Source organism: Moschus berezovskii, chromosome 2, assembly GCF_049115385.1.
Source record: "Moschus berezovskii isolate FMDL1 chromosome 2, NW_MosBer_1.0, whole genome shotgun sequence".
In the NCBI taxonomy this organism is placed as follows: Eukaryota; Metazoa; Chordata; class Mammalia; order Artiodactyla; family Moschidae; genus Moschus; species Moschus berezovskii.
The window spans coordinates 48,169,174-48,185,250 of NC_142461.1; the positions used below are offsets into that span (position 1 = coordinate 48,169,174).

Consider the following 16,077-nt stretch of genomic DNA (forward strand, 5'->3'; position numbering starts at 1 on the left):
CATCTCAAATACTTAGGAATACATTATATTCTTTGGTTACAGTTCAAGGGGCAGATAGGAATTTTTTTCTCTGCTAGTGAAACTTCTCACTGCATTGCTTGCTACATAGGCAAGGAATACAAAGAAAGACTAAGTGAAATACTATGCAGTCAAAGAATGACACAGGTATATGTATGTACTGGCAAGGTATTTTCCCAAGGTAATTAAATGAGGAAAAAAGTGTGAAACGATGGGTACGGTATGATACCATTTGTATAAAAGAAACGTATGCTTAAGTAAATATTGTGTGTGTTTAGTTGCTAGATCAAGTCCACCTCTTTTTCAACCCCATGGACTGTAACCAGCCAGGCTCCTCTGTCTATGGGATTTCCCAGGCAAGAATACTGGAGTTGGGTTGCTATTTCCTCCTCCAGCGGGGGATGGAACCTGTGTCTTCTGCACTAGCAGGCAGGTTCTTTACCGCTGAGCCACCTGGGAATCCCCAAGTCTGCAATGATAACAGGAAACCAGTGATCACCTCTGAGGTTACACAAGTAGATGGGCTGACTGGAATTTGCAGTTATTTATTATCTGATTTTTTTTTGGGGGGGGGGGCCTGGTATATATTACTATTTCAAAATAAAATTTAAAAATACCCCAGGTGAAGAGTGTAATTATTATCTTTTTACAAACAATAGTATTTGTCATGGCACATAATTACATTTGAATTCTAATTATTCAGTAACTTCAAACTTGTCAGTGATGAAATATTGAACAAGGGAAACTATAGGTCAACACGGCTTTTTCCCTGTATTTCCTTCCTTCTGAACAGCAGCTATGTAAACATTTGAAAAGAACCTTAGTAATGAGGCTTTCCTCACCCATCTAAATTTACCAACAGACATCAAAGTCTAATCTATTTATAAGCTGACCACCCCCAAAAATGCAGGAAGCAGGGATGCACGTCTAGATGGAGTTCGAACTGTGCTGTTCTCGTTCCTGCCCCCGTGCTGAAAAACAGATAGTCAGGAGCTAACACAGATGGGCACTCACACATGTCTCTGCCGGGGCTACCTAACAGTCGTTTTTGACACATACAAGCCATGGTTATTTGGGTGTCTTAAATACACTGAAGTTATATTCTATTTTTTCAAGTTCCATTAAATGGAATACTAAAATGGCCATCCTAAGTGACTCTGGCTGTCTCTCCCACTAAGAGATCCTTGGCCTCTATGCTTTTATAAAGAGCAACCTGTATTCACAGAGGTCTTATCCTCTAAAGCAGGTTTCTCTTAAAAGCCCTTAAATGAAGTGTAACAGAATAATAGCGCTTTCAAGAATAGTATCTTTTGTTTCATACATTACTCTTCACTCTTAATCTATTATACATTTCCATACTCACATGCTGGGACTGTTTTGTCTACACTGTATCCTGTGCCTAAACCTTCTTTACCCTCGATGGGGCTTAGATATATTGCATGAATGAAATGAAAACCAGATTACACCATATTTTAACCAGGTCCCTCGATGACAGCTAAAGACATACAGATACCTGGGGTGATTAGCTCAGAAAAGGAAGTACTTATTTTTGAGAGATTTTGTTCTCTAGGAAATCCAACAGAAGGAAATAATGCTAATTTTTGTAGAGCAATTTAAAGGAAAGATCTATTTATATAGGGAAGGTTTCAAAGTTGCTTGTATGAAAAATTAGGGACATTAATGAAAACATTAACGAATCCAAACTGGCAAAGTGGAGAGAAATAGCTGCTTTCTAAATAACAATCTAAAGTTTTAAACAAATCTAGTTAACATACAGCACACATCCAAATAGACTTCTGTGGATTAAATTTAATACAATTGTACATTCATGCTGTGGTGGTAACAACTTTAACATTGACTACTTTTCTCAATTGACTCATGACACAAACACAAAAGCACAATCGAAAAGAAAACACTAACATTTGTAACAGTTTTAAACAAATGTGGAAAAAGAACAAATTTTTAAATATTAAAATATTTGAGTATGGATCAACTTGAATATCTTTTCATTCAAGAAAATAATTCTACTTTTCAACACTGTCTCATTTTGATGCAATGGCAATTCCAGGTGTCCCAGAGAGTAATTCTTAATATCCATTCAACATATAACAATTATAGTTAAGATGGGATAGCTACAAGGACCAGATCTTTAAATACCTCAGATTTTTAAATGAATCCTTCTGCTAAAAGTCATACTTTTCCATTTTAGTTAATTCTGTAAAAAGAAATGCCTTTCCTTCCTCCTGCATTAAAATACTTAGTAACTTAGCTATTTACACTAGATACACATAAATTTAACCAAGGATTATTAAAACATTGGAAGGAGCCATCCAATCAATAAAGGTGTTTTAAGACAAGGTAATAAAATGCTAGAATCAGACTAACTTGTTTCCTTGCTGGGAATTTTTGGTCTCAAAAGAAACAGCAGGTATTTAAAAGAAACCAAAGCAACATAAAACTATTGTACTTTATCCTTTTAGAAAACCATTGAGAGATACTATTCTACAATTCATAGAATTAGGGGATATTACTTTATCTGTTAAGCAAAAATCCTTTCTTATAAGTCTCTAAATATTTGGAATGTACTTATAAAAGTCATTAAAATATAATTCTGGGAAGAAAACAAGAAATTAACATTTTAATTATTGTTTTATATATTGAGACCCTCTGGGTTATTAAGATATTAAGCTTCAGTCTGTTTTTTCAGTCTGAAAGCAGCATGTTACTTCCCTGCTTAATTATTTCACAACCCATAAAAGCTAATTATTAATAAACAATTTTTAAAAGAACATTAACCGTTTATTGTAATCACACAGCTATGTTTCAGTGTTGGTTGACATTTATTAGATCTTGGTTTCTCAAAATGTATTTATCTAGGTCAAGAAAAATGGGCAGAAGGAAACCTCACCCAATTTATCTAGCAGTGTTAAGCAAATTCCATTTTTGAGCCAAAATTAAATCATTTGTATCTTCAAACTTTCCCTTTTAACTTTTCTTATAGCAATATAATTTTGCATTTTGGCCAAGGAGAACTGCTTTCTTTTGGCAGACAAAATCATGCTGCAGGAGAAACAGTGACTTCAATCTATAGAATCGGTCTCCTTTTTAATAGAGCTGTACCAAGTAAAGGATTATATTTTACCTAAGTTGATCTCTTTCAAAAGACTGATAGGATGAAATGATTTTAAATCTGTAGTGTATTTTTACCCAATATACACAATTATGTTCAATCTGAAACAATTTTCTAAAAGAACTGTTTTTTTGCCAAAATTTAAGAAACTCCAAAATGTCTTATCCAAAAGTTGTCAATTAAAAATTAAGCCACAGTGCTTAAGTGTAATATTTTTAAAACCAACTCTGTACTACTGCACATTCTTGGATATGTGGAAACAAATACATTTTGACTCTTAAGAAAAAACACTTGATGGCACATTGAAGAATAACTTCATGAGTTTATAAACATAAGAGGCAGGGTACAGTTCTTGCAAAATGATGGAAAACATCAGTGTGCCTTCACTTTGTTTGAAGAGATAATATTTCCACTCAAAAGTTTTGAGTCCAAAATAGGTATTTACTGTTAAAGTATCACCAAAATTAGTTTTAAACATTACTCAGAAAATAAACTATTTCCAACAATAACAATCTTAACTGCCTTTTATAAGGACTGTATTGTAACTTTTCCTTTTTAAGGGTCTTAAATCTCCTTGTAGGATTATCACAAACCACCTTTTAAATTTCAAATGAAATAATTCTAACCCAGTCCAAATTAAAAACTATTCACATTCACAAACAAGGAACATTATTGCACATTACACCCATATTTTAGGAATGTGTGCTTCCTTCCCCCATGCCCAGGAAAAAAGAAATGACACTGCATCTATGAATTTACATCCTCATTATCTGAATTCATAACACTTTCGGAAAGTGCTTCTGCTCTTCTACATTAATAATATTATAGTCTAAAATACTTCATGAACCCTGAAGTGATTCTCTATGGAAGGAGCATCGTTTGCAAAATGAATTTGGCTAGTCACCTGCATACCAAAATCTCCAAGTATCTGAACAAATTTCTTGTGCTCCTTTCCAATCCAAGATCTCATTGGATCATGTACTTGGTAAGGTGTTACATGGGTGTGAACAATTATCCCTGTTTGTGCAAATTCTTTCAAGACTTCTGGATAAGTAATCCAAGTGTTGCTTCCTCCAGAATGACCGCCATCCAACCAGTACATTGTTTTTATGTTTTTGATAAAAGCATCAATGTTCTTGTCTTTCTTGGCTTCTTTCAATTCAAAAAGCAACTGATTCAAAACAACACAACCTTTACTGAATCCAATCAAAGTAAAAAAAGCACCATTTAATGATGGTGGATAAAAACTCATAGCAGACTCATCCAATTTTTCACAGGTCCTCTCTTTTTCTCCCTGGCAACCATTGGTAGTATGAGAAGAAGTGGATCGACAATTAGATGCTTTGGAGTCCTTATTCAAATCTTTCACATTCTTCTTTGATAGCAAACTCTTCTGACTTATGTTAAAAGCATTAACTAATAATGTATAAAGGTGCTTAAAAGCTCCAAAGTCAGTACTATGTTCTGGAGCACCAAACATATTGCTTTTCACAAAATTGTCATAGCAGCTGAATTTGTGCAAATGCATTCGGGAACACTTTATCACCCAAATATAACTATTGGGGAACCGGTGGGCTAAGATGGTGGCAACATTTTCTAGACTCCAGTTTTCCCACTGATAATTCTCAGGATGACGAGTCATAATTTCATGGTAATTCTGAAAGGTAAAAAAAATAAAACAAACATTAAATACACATTTATATAAAATTATTTCCACAAAATTAGTTTCCCATTTTTATTGTGGAGGAAGTTGGTATGTTATAATGACCTATGGTTAATGTACTCAAAATGAAAACTATAAATCTATTTATTACTTTCTGGTTGTAAGATTTTAGTATTACAGAGTTGCAGTGAACATTACTGTGATTATATCCTTAAAAATAAATTCCTAGATGTGGAAAAACTAGGTTCAAGAATATTCATCATTTAAGATTGATTATATAGACCACAATAGTGTCTTCCAGAGAAGTATGTATAGTTTTTCTTTTATCTTTGTTAAATTTCATTGGCACAGGGTAACTTATTCTAATTTGAATTTATTAAAAATTTAAATGAAGTTGAAATTTTGTTCATATATTTATTAGTTATCTGGATTCCTACTGTGCCTGTTCATATCTTTTGCCTTTTTAAATTTGCATCCTATTTATTTATAAATACTCTAGATATATTAATAACTTTCTGTTTACATTCTAGGACATGCATGTAAACTTGGTTTTCCTTTTAACTTTTATTCATAATATCCTTAAAAAAGGGAAATTCATTCAAATTCATTTATTCTATAAAATGTACTGGATACCTCCTGGACAGTCATGGATTAGAACAGATAAAACCCCTGCCCACAGGGAGTGTACATTCTAGTACAGAGATACTTAATAAACAACTCTGTAAATCAACAGAGCAGCACCCTCCAAAGGAAATACAGTGAACCACGTGTAAAATTTTCTAGTAGCTACATTAAAAAGTATAAAGTTAACAGATGAATTTTTTTCTTTTTGAGGGGGCTGTGTCCTCCGGCATGCAGGATCTTAGTTTCCAGCCAGGGATTAAATCCATACTCCCTGCAGTGGAAGCACAGAGTCCACTAGGAAAATCCCAAATTATTTTTAAATATATTTTATCAAGCCCCATACATCCATATGTAACATATTATTTTCACATGTAACCAACATAAAAAGTACTGAAATTATTACATTTCTTTTTCTTTCTAAGTTTCTGAAATCCAGTGTATATTTTACACTTATAACACATCTCAATTTGGGTGCTAAATTTTCATCGGAAATACTTGATCTGAATTTAGATTTCATAAGATTTATAGCTGCAGAAGTAAATTCACATACCCAAGTTGCTCAAATACACTTAAAAAAATTTCCTAGGAACTGAACTAATAGTTTTTAGATTTAAATTTAAATTAAATGCAATTTAAAATATATTTCTTTGATTAGACTAAATTTCAAATGGACAACAGCTGCAAGTAGCAACTAGCTAGACAGCACAAGGTATTTTAAGGTGGTAAGTGCAATGGAATGTAACAAAAGTAGGGGAAAAGAACTGCAAAGTTTTGGAGAGGGTGAAAGATTATATTTAAAACACAGGGTAGTCTCCATAAGGCAACAGTTGAGAAGGACCTGAAGGAGCTGAGGGAGTGAGTCATGATTATTTCAGGCATAAGGAACTGCAAAAGGACCTAATGACCTGAAGTGGAACCATGGTTGACATAACCAAGATACAGCAGTGAAACCAGTGTTCCGTCAGTGAAGTGAAGGCACAAAAGTGATCACGAGGGTTACAGAGATTGTTGGGGAAGAGAAAGTCGCTCAGTCGTGTCTGACTCTTTGTGACCCAATAGACTATATGGACCATGAGATTCTCCAGGCCAGAATACTGGAGTGGGTAGCCTTTCCTTTCTCCAGGGGATCTGCCCAACCCAGGGACTGAAGGCAGGTCTCCTGCATTGCAGGCAGATTCTTTACCAGATGAGCCACAAGGGAAGCCTCAAAATACTGGGGTGGGTAGCCTATCCCTTCTCCAGAAGATCTTCCTGACCCATGAATTGAACTGTAGTCTCCTGCATTGCAGGTGGATTCTTTACCAACTAAGCTATCAGGAAAGCCCCTGTTGGGGAAGAGGGGAGGTGCTAATCATGCCTTGTAAGATACCCTGAGGTCTTTGCTCTGATAGGGTGTGAGGTAAATGGCTAATATAATCTGCCTTGCAAGTAATACACTGACTCCTATGTGTGAAGGGGCAACAGTTTGAAGCAGGGAGAGCATTGGGTGGCTACTGAAGTATAACCCCAATTAGAGAATGTGGCTTGAACCACAGTGGTATTAGAAGTAAAAGGTGGTAAGAACCAGTCAGATTCTGAATATATATTGAAGGCAGAATCAACAGTGTCAACTACAAATTGGCACTTGCCATCTACCTCTATAAGGATTAACTCAGGTGCCACTGCAGCTGCTGACTTTAACATCCCCTGGAAAGAGTTCAGGGTGGAAAGTGGAAATGAAACACTGTGCTTTGGGAAAAACTGGCAGAATGGGTCTTCAGATAGTTAGGTATTTTTAGGAGCTGATTTTATGAGCCCAATTCTTGCATCTCCTCATATCTACAAAAGCACGAAAATCCTTCATGGTGATGACTGATCTTAGTGACTAGCAGAAACCTTCTGCAGAAAATATGTGATTGATTGCATGTACTTCCCTTTCACCAAAACCACATATATACTGACCTTCCTTCTGCCTCTTTGGAGCAGTGCCTCAGAGCTATCTGAAATGCTGTCCTGGGCTGTAGTCCTCATTTTGCCCCTAATAAAACTTAACTCGCAACTCATGTTGTGCATTTTTTCAAGTCAGCAACAGCACTTGCTAATGGACTTGATATAAGAAAAAAGAGAACTTTAACTTTTCCTTATTTATAACAATCAATCATACACCAAACATTTTTAAATGCACTTTTCTTTTGACCTAGTTATTCTACTTCTAGGAATTTATCTCAGGGCTATACTTGCACATATGCATAAACAAATCTATATAAGGACATTGATTCCTGCTCCAGAAGAATGAGGCAGCTCTATGAGTACTCATATGTGTTGTAATATAAGGGCTAAAAAACCCCTGAATTGATAAGCTATCATTTGTGTTTAAAGAAAAAAAGTTTGCATCAGCATAGACTGTCTCTGGAAGGACATATAAATCAGTAACAATGGTCAGCCCTCCATGTGTGCTAAGTCACTTCAGTCATGTACGGCTCTTTGTGACCCCATGGACTGTAGTCTGCCAGGCTCCTCTGTCCATGGAATTCTCCAGGCAAGAATTACTGGAGTAGACTACCATTTCCTTCTCCAGGGTATCTTTCCAACCGAGGGATCAAATCCATATCTCTTATATCTCCTGCATTGGCAGGCAGGTTCTTTACCACTAGCGCCACCTGGGAAGTCTTGCGGGATCTTAGTTCCATGACCAAATATAGAACAAAGGCCCCCGGTTGTGAAAGCATACACTCCTAACCACTGGACCACCAGGGAATTCCCCAACAATGGTTAGCCATAGGAATGGAAAATCAGAAACTGCCTTCAGTCATTCAAAGGGATGAAAAGGAGACTTACTTTTCAATGTATAATCTTGAATAAACTGAATTTTTAGCAATACACACATTTTTCTGTTAAAAAATTAAGACTAATAAAAGTAATACTACAAAAATTTAGTCTATATATAAAAGTATAAGGAAGAGAGAAAAACCACCGATCCATAAAACCATCATTAGAAACAATCACTATTAAAATTTTGGTGTCTAGAATTCCATTGTTCTTTAGTATACATACACATATACAAGAATGTATATGAGTTTATTTCTTCCCTCAACAAGATTATACATATAGTTTTCACTTTAAAATGGTATAGGCATAATTCCTCATCAATAAGTATAGATTTGTATAATTTTTAGACTTCCTGTCAAGAAGATTAATACCAATTTCTACTCCCCTAGAAGTATACAAGAGCTTATTTTCTCATATCCTTACCTACACTGGTTATTAGCATTAATTTTTTAAAAAAATCTCTGCTACTAAGATAAAATGATGTCTTACTTTTGATTTAATTTGCATATTTTCATTCCTAAGTAGGTTGAATATTTTTCTATGCTTGCTGGCAATTTTCATTTTTTTGTTAATTCTCTGTTCATATTCTTTAATAACTTTCCCAACAGGATGCTCAAGTTCTTAACAGTTTGTATCTCATTAATATTAAGCTTGTCATATATGTTAAAAAAATATCTATTCCCAGAAGGCTATCATTTCATTTTTTACGGATTCTGCTACTGCCTTCTGCACATCCAGATTTGTGAGATATAAAATTATCATAGGAGCTTAGATCTGAAAGGGCTCATCTAAATCCTGTTTTTTGGCTAAATACTTAATTTCAGTGAGAAAGCAAATTTGGGCCCTTTCCTTTGTCCCTACCTATAAGAAATCTACACTCTTTTTCTGTATAGAACCCTATCTTCCAAAGAATTAAACAATTTGCAATTCAGGCACCAATGTAAGAAAAGAGGGATGGACATGAAAGGAAATATCCCTAGAGGAGGAGTGTAGGTGGGCATGCATACACACACAGGGGTATCATCAAAAAGAAAAGCAACATGTTTCCAACACAAACTAAAAACTTTGCCTGTTAAACTTTGATTTCCATCTCTTCATATATTCATCAACAGACATTTGGGGGGCACTAAGCACAGTTCTGGGAATGCAAAGATGAGTAAGGCATAGTCCCTCAAGAACAAAGTCCAGTGGGAGAGACAGATAAACAATTACAAGGTAATATAGTTATTGCTGTAAAGCAGGGATATCTGTGAGAGGACACAGAGGAAGGGAGACTCTAACCATGTTCTGGGAAATTAGGGAAAGCTCCATAAATATCTGAGTTCAGTTTTGCAATATTAGTTAGAAATTCCAGAATTATGAAGTGGAATTCCTATTATGTCTGAAGTAGAAGGAATATTAGTCAAGTCTTCATAAAGATACCCAAATATTAGTTGGGAAGAACAGAGCCAACACTGAACTATTCTATGAATTCCAAATTAGATATAAATGTCAAATACAAAAGAAAGCACAAATACCTAAACTATAGCTAAGGAAAATGAGGTCCTACCAATCATACAGCTGTTTTTATTATATATCGTTATTTAGTAAATGAGCTAAAATGAACAAGATTCTATGACTTTGTTTAGTCTCTACCACAGGAGATGGTAAACCTAAAAACTTAGTGTTTTCTTTGATTAGTCCCACATTACATGATCAGAGGAGGAAAATGCTCAAACTTAGTAACTGTGTGTACTAAAGTGTAAAAATAAAATTGTTACTCTTGTATCTAAGAAGCCCAGATCCAAGAACAATGGATAAGCATTTCTAAAAAGAGACCAGACAGCCCCTAAGGTTGTCAAAACCAGTTCTGCAATCCAGGCTACTACCCAAGGCCAATCTACAGAAGAGGTGGAAGAATGCAGGAAGATTCTTCTGAGAGAGCTTTCACCCAGTTGGGAATGGAATGCACTTACTCTCCTTGTAGGGGTTAAAAGGGTAGGCAGCTTGATTCTCTTCATCCCCAGTGAGGCGGGTGGCCAGAGAATCTCCTGGAGAGGCTACCGAGTGCTTACTCCAAAGAATGATGCTGGCTGACCTACAAAAATGTAAAGGCCCACCTCATACTGCTACTGAAGTACTGGTACCAAGGATTTTCAGGAAAACTTGACATGTATCACCATGATGAAGACTTAATCTAGGTGGACTACTCTTATACCAGGGTGAGGCAAGCTATATAAGTTATAAGCTATATTTGCATAAAAAAATGGGTCAATGGGTTATCTTCGCTGAGCATAAAGCAGACATCCCATGTTGAAGCAAGCTAGAAGGACCGTTAACAGGAACCAGCCTGAGAAGGCTGCTTGACAAGCACATGAAACCCCAGGGTTTCTCATCAATCAGATGAGAAAAGTAGAATGCAATGTGTATGTGTGTCTGCCCATGGGTCCTGGCACAGAGCTCCCAAAACCCTTGAAACTTCATGGGTGACAGAGGATGGTCACCAGAAAGACCAAGAAATGATTAGAAGTTTGAAACTTTCAACTCCACTTCCCATTCTCCCAAGAGGGGCTGGAAATAAAGTTAATGACTGGTCATACACATGCAGTGAAGCCTCCATAAAAATCTCCAAAGTACAGGTTCACAAAGCTTCCAGGCTGGTGACACATGAAGGTGCTCGGAGAGCGGTGCACTCAGAGAGCACATGGAAGCTCTGCACCTCTTCTCTCATACCTTTCCCTATGCATCTCTACCACCTGAATGTTCACCTGTATCCTTTATCATATCCATTCAGAATAAATGGGTAAATAGTGTGTAAATTGTTTTCCAAAGTTCTGTGAGCCATTCTAGCAACTAACTGAACCCAAGGAGGGGACTGTTTAAACCCCAATCTATAGCTGGTCAGTCATGAGTTCAGGTGACAACCTGGGACTTGTGACTGGCATATGAAGTGGGGAGGGGAACAGACCTGTGGGACTGAGGCCTTAAGATGTGGAATCTGATAGTAACTGTAGGAAGATAGTGGAGACTGGATAACTCCAGAATTGAACTGAATTCTAGGATACCTAACTGGTGGTGTAGAGAATTGTTTTGTCTGGGGGGTCTGTTGTTAGAAATGTTCTGAGTGTGGTAACAGTGTAAGAAGTAAAAAAGAATCACACAGGAGAAGTGAGTCTTTTCCTACCCACCAGGACATACACTTAGGACATGCTCATCTATATATCCTACTGTTTAGGAAAGCAAAAGTTTTTAAAAGCTAAAATTGGAAATGACCCAAATGTTTATGAACTACCAAATGGGTAACTGTATCATACGCCCATACACAGAAAACTGCTTGGTATCAAAAAGAAATAATCTCCTGATACAGACAACAGAAGAATGAATTTCAAAAGCATTAGACTAAGTGAAAGAAGCCAGAAAGACAAGACTACATACTACATGATTCCTAACTAATGAAAATCTAGAAAGGCAAAACTATAGTGAAAGAAAGCAGATCAGTGATTGCCTGTGGCTGAGAAAACTGATTGAAGTAGGGCACAGGGGTCTCTTTAGGGGTAATGAAGATGTTGGGTTACATGTTTGTTTTGATGGTTACATAACTGTACTTGTCAAAATTAATCAAACTGTAAACTTAAACTTAAAAAAAAGAGCTAAGTACAATTCTATATCCTGAGGATTTAAAAAGCAAGAAACCCAAGAAAATTGGAAAATACCTACTTACAAAAATTCTGATCCCACTCCAAAATCATTACTGATAAGAAACACATCAAGAGGTACCTAAAGAAAAGTTAATTACTATGGCCTCAACTTTCCTGTAATTCAAATGATAAAAGGACAAGTATGGCATAAAAAAGGATATACAATAAAAGATAACTGCAAGAACATCAAAAAGGTAATAGTAATTAGGATTTAAAATTACATTGTCAACCAGATCCAATTAACACCAAATAATGAATCTTGTGTTAAGATAAGGCAAAACTTCTAAAAGTATCCTACAAAGTTCTGTTTGGCCCTATTCTGTTCAATATTTATCCAAATTAAAAATAAAGACATACAAAGAATGCTTGCTGCTGCTAAGTCACTTCAGTCGTGCCCGACTCTGTGTGACCCCACAGACAGAAGCCCACCAGGCTCCCCCATTCCTGGGATTCTCCAGGCAAGAACACTGGAGTGGGTTGCCATTTCCTTCTCCAATGTGTGAAAGTGGAAAGTGAAAAGTGAAAGTGAAGTCGCTCAGTCGTGTCCGACCCTTAGCGACCCCACGGACTGCAGCCTACCAGGCTCCTCCATCCATGGGATTTTCTAGGCAATAGTACTGGAGTGGCTTGCCATTGCCTTCTCCGGAAAGAATGCTTACTTAATCTATATATGATATAAATGGAAGTAAGAGTTCTGAAAGGATCCATACACTAAAAAGATGAGCTGTATGAACAGGGTAAATTTCATAAGGATAAACATTAGACTTAAAAGAATCAAGTGCACAGATAAGGAAATCTGAGCCTAAAAGCACTTCAGATAATACCAACCAAGTAGCACTTAAGGCATTGCTCAAAGGAACTTATATACATCTATTCATTCAGGAAGCGATCTACTGAATACTCTCTAAGCATCACAGATATAACAGTGAAGAAAACATACATGAAGCTTTTATCATATTAGTGGAAGACAGACGAAAAACAAGATGAATAACTAATATAGTAAATGAAATGGATAAAAACAAAAGAGAAAGTTGACAGAGATCCTGTGCACATATATGATTATTAAATAGGATGGTCAGAAAAGGCCTCCCTGTGAAGGCAGCTTTTGAGCAACCTTTTGAGAAAGGGGAAGTAAGGAATCCTTACAGACATTCGCAGAAAGAGTGTTCCAGGCAGTATGGGCAAAGCATTTGGGGTCAAGTGTGCCTAACATGAGCAATAAGGTCAGTGTGGCTGAGCCTTCTGGGGAGACAGTCAAAAAAGCAACAGGATGGGAATCCCCTGGCAGTTCAGTGGTTAGGACTTAGCGTTTCCACTGTGGGGGTCCCACAGGTTGGAGCTTTGGTCAAGGAACTTAGATCCTGCATGCCTAAGTGAGGCGCCTAATAAAAAAAGAAGCTACAGGGTGGGAGAGGTATAGTGAAGTACCTTGCAGGCCATCATGAGGACTCTGACTTTTACTCTAAGTGCCATGGGAAGCTGTGGAGAGTTTTCAGCATTGGTGTGGTATGATATGGCTTAAGATTTCTAAGGAATTATTCTTGTCACTTCTAGATACATTTAGAAGGTAAAGACACTTTATATGCTGATTATTGAGTGAACAAAAGGATAATTATATGTGGCTATTTAATTAAAATCAGAATTAAAAAGTCCAATTTTTGAATTGCACTAGCTGCATTTCAAGTCCTCAGTAGCCCCTAAGGTTTTTGTATGCTGTCATGATGCAAATACAGAGCATTTCCATGGAACATTCCCACCATCACAGAAAGTTCTCTTGGGTAGTGCTAGTATACACAGGTAAAGCTAAAATAAGGCTGGATGTGTTTTGTAAACCGTGAAACAATTAGTTTATTGTTTCTGAAATTAATGCTTTAAAACAATATGCTAACAAACTATTCCTGGAGTCCGATGATGATGAAGGTATATATAGTTTTTTCTCTTGCGCTCCAAATAATTTACTGGTCGAGTTGGCTGCTAATCAAAACTATGAAAAAAAAAACGAGTATTTCAGTTTAAGAGAAGGAACTTAATTTACTCAGTTGATGCCTTTTTGCTCAGTTTGGGAAATCAGCATGGCATTGCTGACAGTGACTTCCTAAGTTTTGTGGGCCAGCTGCAGCGTGCATCTATAATAATAATGATGATGATAATAATGGTAACGAACCTTCACTGCATGCCCACTAAATGTTTTTAAAGACTGCCAATCAGAATATAGCACATATCTTCAGATGAAGTCTATAAAGTGCTAAATATAGTTAGACTAATATCTCCTTTCATTTTGACCTCATCCATTTCTTTACATAGCTGGAGATTCCATTAGCTTTTTGGACAGTGATATACTGTTGATTTATGCAGAATATGAAGTCCTCCAAAAACACAGGTCTCTTAGAGAAGAAATAGAGAATAATGCATCAAAAGCTCTGAGGCCAGATCGCCTAAGTTTAATCCCTTATTCTGCACATTTTAGCTATGAAATATCTGGCCAGTTGTTAAATCTGTGTTGCAGCCAGCTCAACTACAAAATGGGAATAATGATGTATAATATCAATAAGGATTAAATATGTGAATACCCAATGAGTTACACTCCTTTCTTATCTTTCTGATAAACTTAATTACTGGGGAGTACTGTAGCACTCAGTTCTTAAGATTTTTCCTGACTATTCCCTTTGTGATCTCTCTCTTGGTCTCTTGGCTTTACATACTACCTATATTCTGACAACCTTCAACATTTGGGTTCTAGCCTAGACTTATTCCTGCAACTTTAGACTTGCTAGTTACACAATATGCATTTCCTTTTGAACATTTAATGATACCACAAACCTAAAATCTCTGGATCTGTGCCACTAAACTTGCTCTTCCTGTAGTCTTCATTATCTTGTCTCTCAACTAATGGAAGCTCTTCCTACTTAGTTGTTCAAGTTAGAAATCTTGAAGAGCATATAAATAGTCACATATAATGGCTACCCACTCAAGACAAAGCAGTTCTAGATAAAGATCTAGATTAAGACACAACATATCCATGGATATTTACCTGCAGCCGCAAAATTAATAACAAAACCAGAATCACACACAAAAACAAAAGCACAGAATTTAGGTGAGCATCAAAATATTGACATGCTTAGCGATTACTGTCCTTTTCTGCCATCCACTCTCCCTTTCTTAGTGTTACTAAGAGTCACACCATAGTACTAGTTTTTCTGTTTGCTTTTTAGTTACTGCCAGCGTTTTTTGAACACTACATACTAATTTAAAAGCCATTTCTCCGTCTCCAGATCCCCCAACACCCTTCTGAGAAACCAAGTTATAGAATAAATATACACTGTCTCATAACCATGTCTTGAATACCACTCCCTTGAAACCTGGACTGACAGCTGGCTCTTCCGACGTCGCGGCCCTCCAAGGACACCTACCCTCTAAGGCTCTTTGAGGAGGGGGTCAGGGCGTGGAAGAGGCGGTTTTGGATTGCGTGGAGCCAGACCTGGAAGCGCATGTGTGGGTGTGTTCAGGCGAGGCAAGGAACCGGGCACCAGCTACGAGGAAAGAATCTAGAGAATTCGCATGTGCACAAGAGGAAGGAACAGGTGCCAGGCAGGCCGCGGGTTACCTGCACATCTCCGGGGAAATAGAGAACGTGATGCTGGGGCGGCGGTTGCACCTCCTCCTTCGCCGGGTCCCCAGAGAGGTCCCGGCGTCCTGGTCCCTCCCCGGCCGTCGCAGCCGCCAGCAGGAGCAACTCGTTGCAGCGCTGAGGGTCGGCTCCCGGCACCGTGGACAGCTGCACGCATTGCTGCCGGCGCCGCTCGGCCGAAGGGGAGCAGGGCGCGCCGCTACCGCTGTTGCCGCCCAGGTTCATGGTTCCGGCGTGAGAGCTGGACGCGGCGATTCCGATTCCGAGCTGCGGCAGCAGAAGAAGCAGCGGCGGCGACCGCAGGAGCCTGAACCCCAACATGGGTCGCCGCCGCCGTAGCGGTTCGGAGGGTGGGGGGGGTGGGCCTGAGGGAGGAACTTCAGCCTGGCGCCAACGGTCGGCAGGACCGGCCTGGGCGGGAGCCGGCCCAGGGAAAACGGCGGCGTCAGAGGCCGACGTCCGCGCGCTGCGTGCGTAAGCGGAGGAGGGGTGTGCGCGAAATACGACTCGGGTTCCCGGAGGGGGCCAT

The 16,077-nt window shown here is 38.0% G+C and overlaps 1 protein-coding gene across 1 annotated transcript; it reads right to left on the minus strand.

The window, feature by feature from the left end:
- Positions 1–1,807: 1,807 nt before the first annotated feature.
- On the minus strand, positions 1,808–15,984 carry C2H2orf69 (chromosome 2 C2orf69 homolog). Its single transcript, XM_055397356.2, has 2 exons — positions 15,525–15,984; positions 1,808–4,805 (listed from the first exon to the last, which is right to left on the minus strand). The coding sequence occupies exons 1-2, from the start codon at positions 15,867–15,869 to the stop codon at positions 3,978–3,980; spliced, it is 1,173 nt and encodes a 390-aa protein (XP_055253331.1). The 5' UTR covers positions 15,870–15,984; the 3' UTR covers positions 1,808–3,977.
- Between the last annotated feature and the right edge of the window lie 93 nt (positions 15,985–16,077).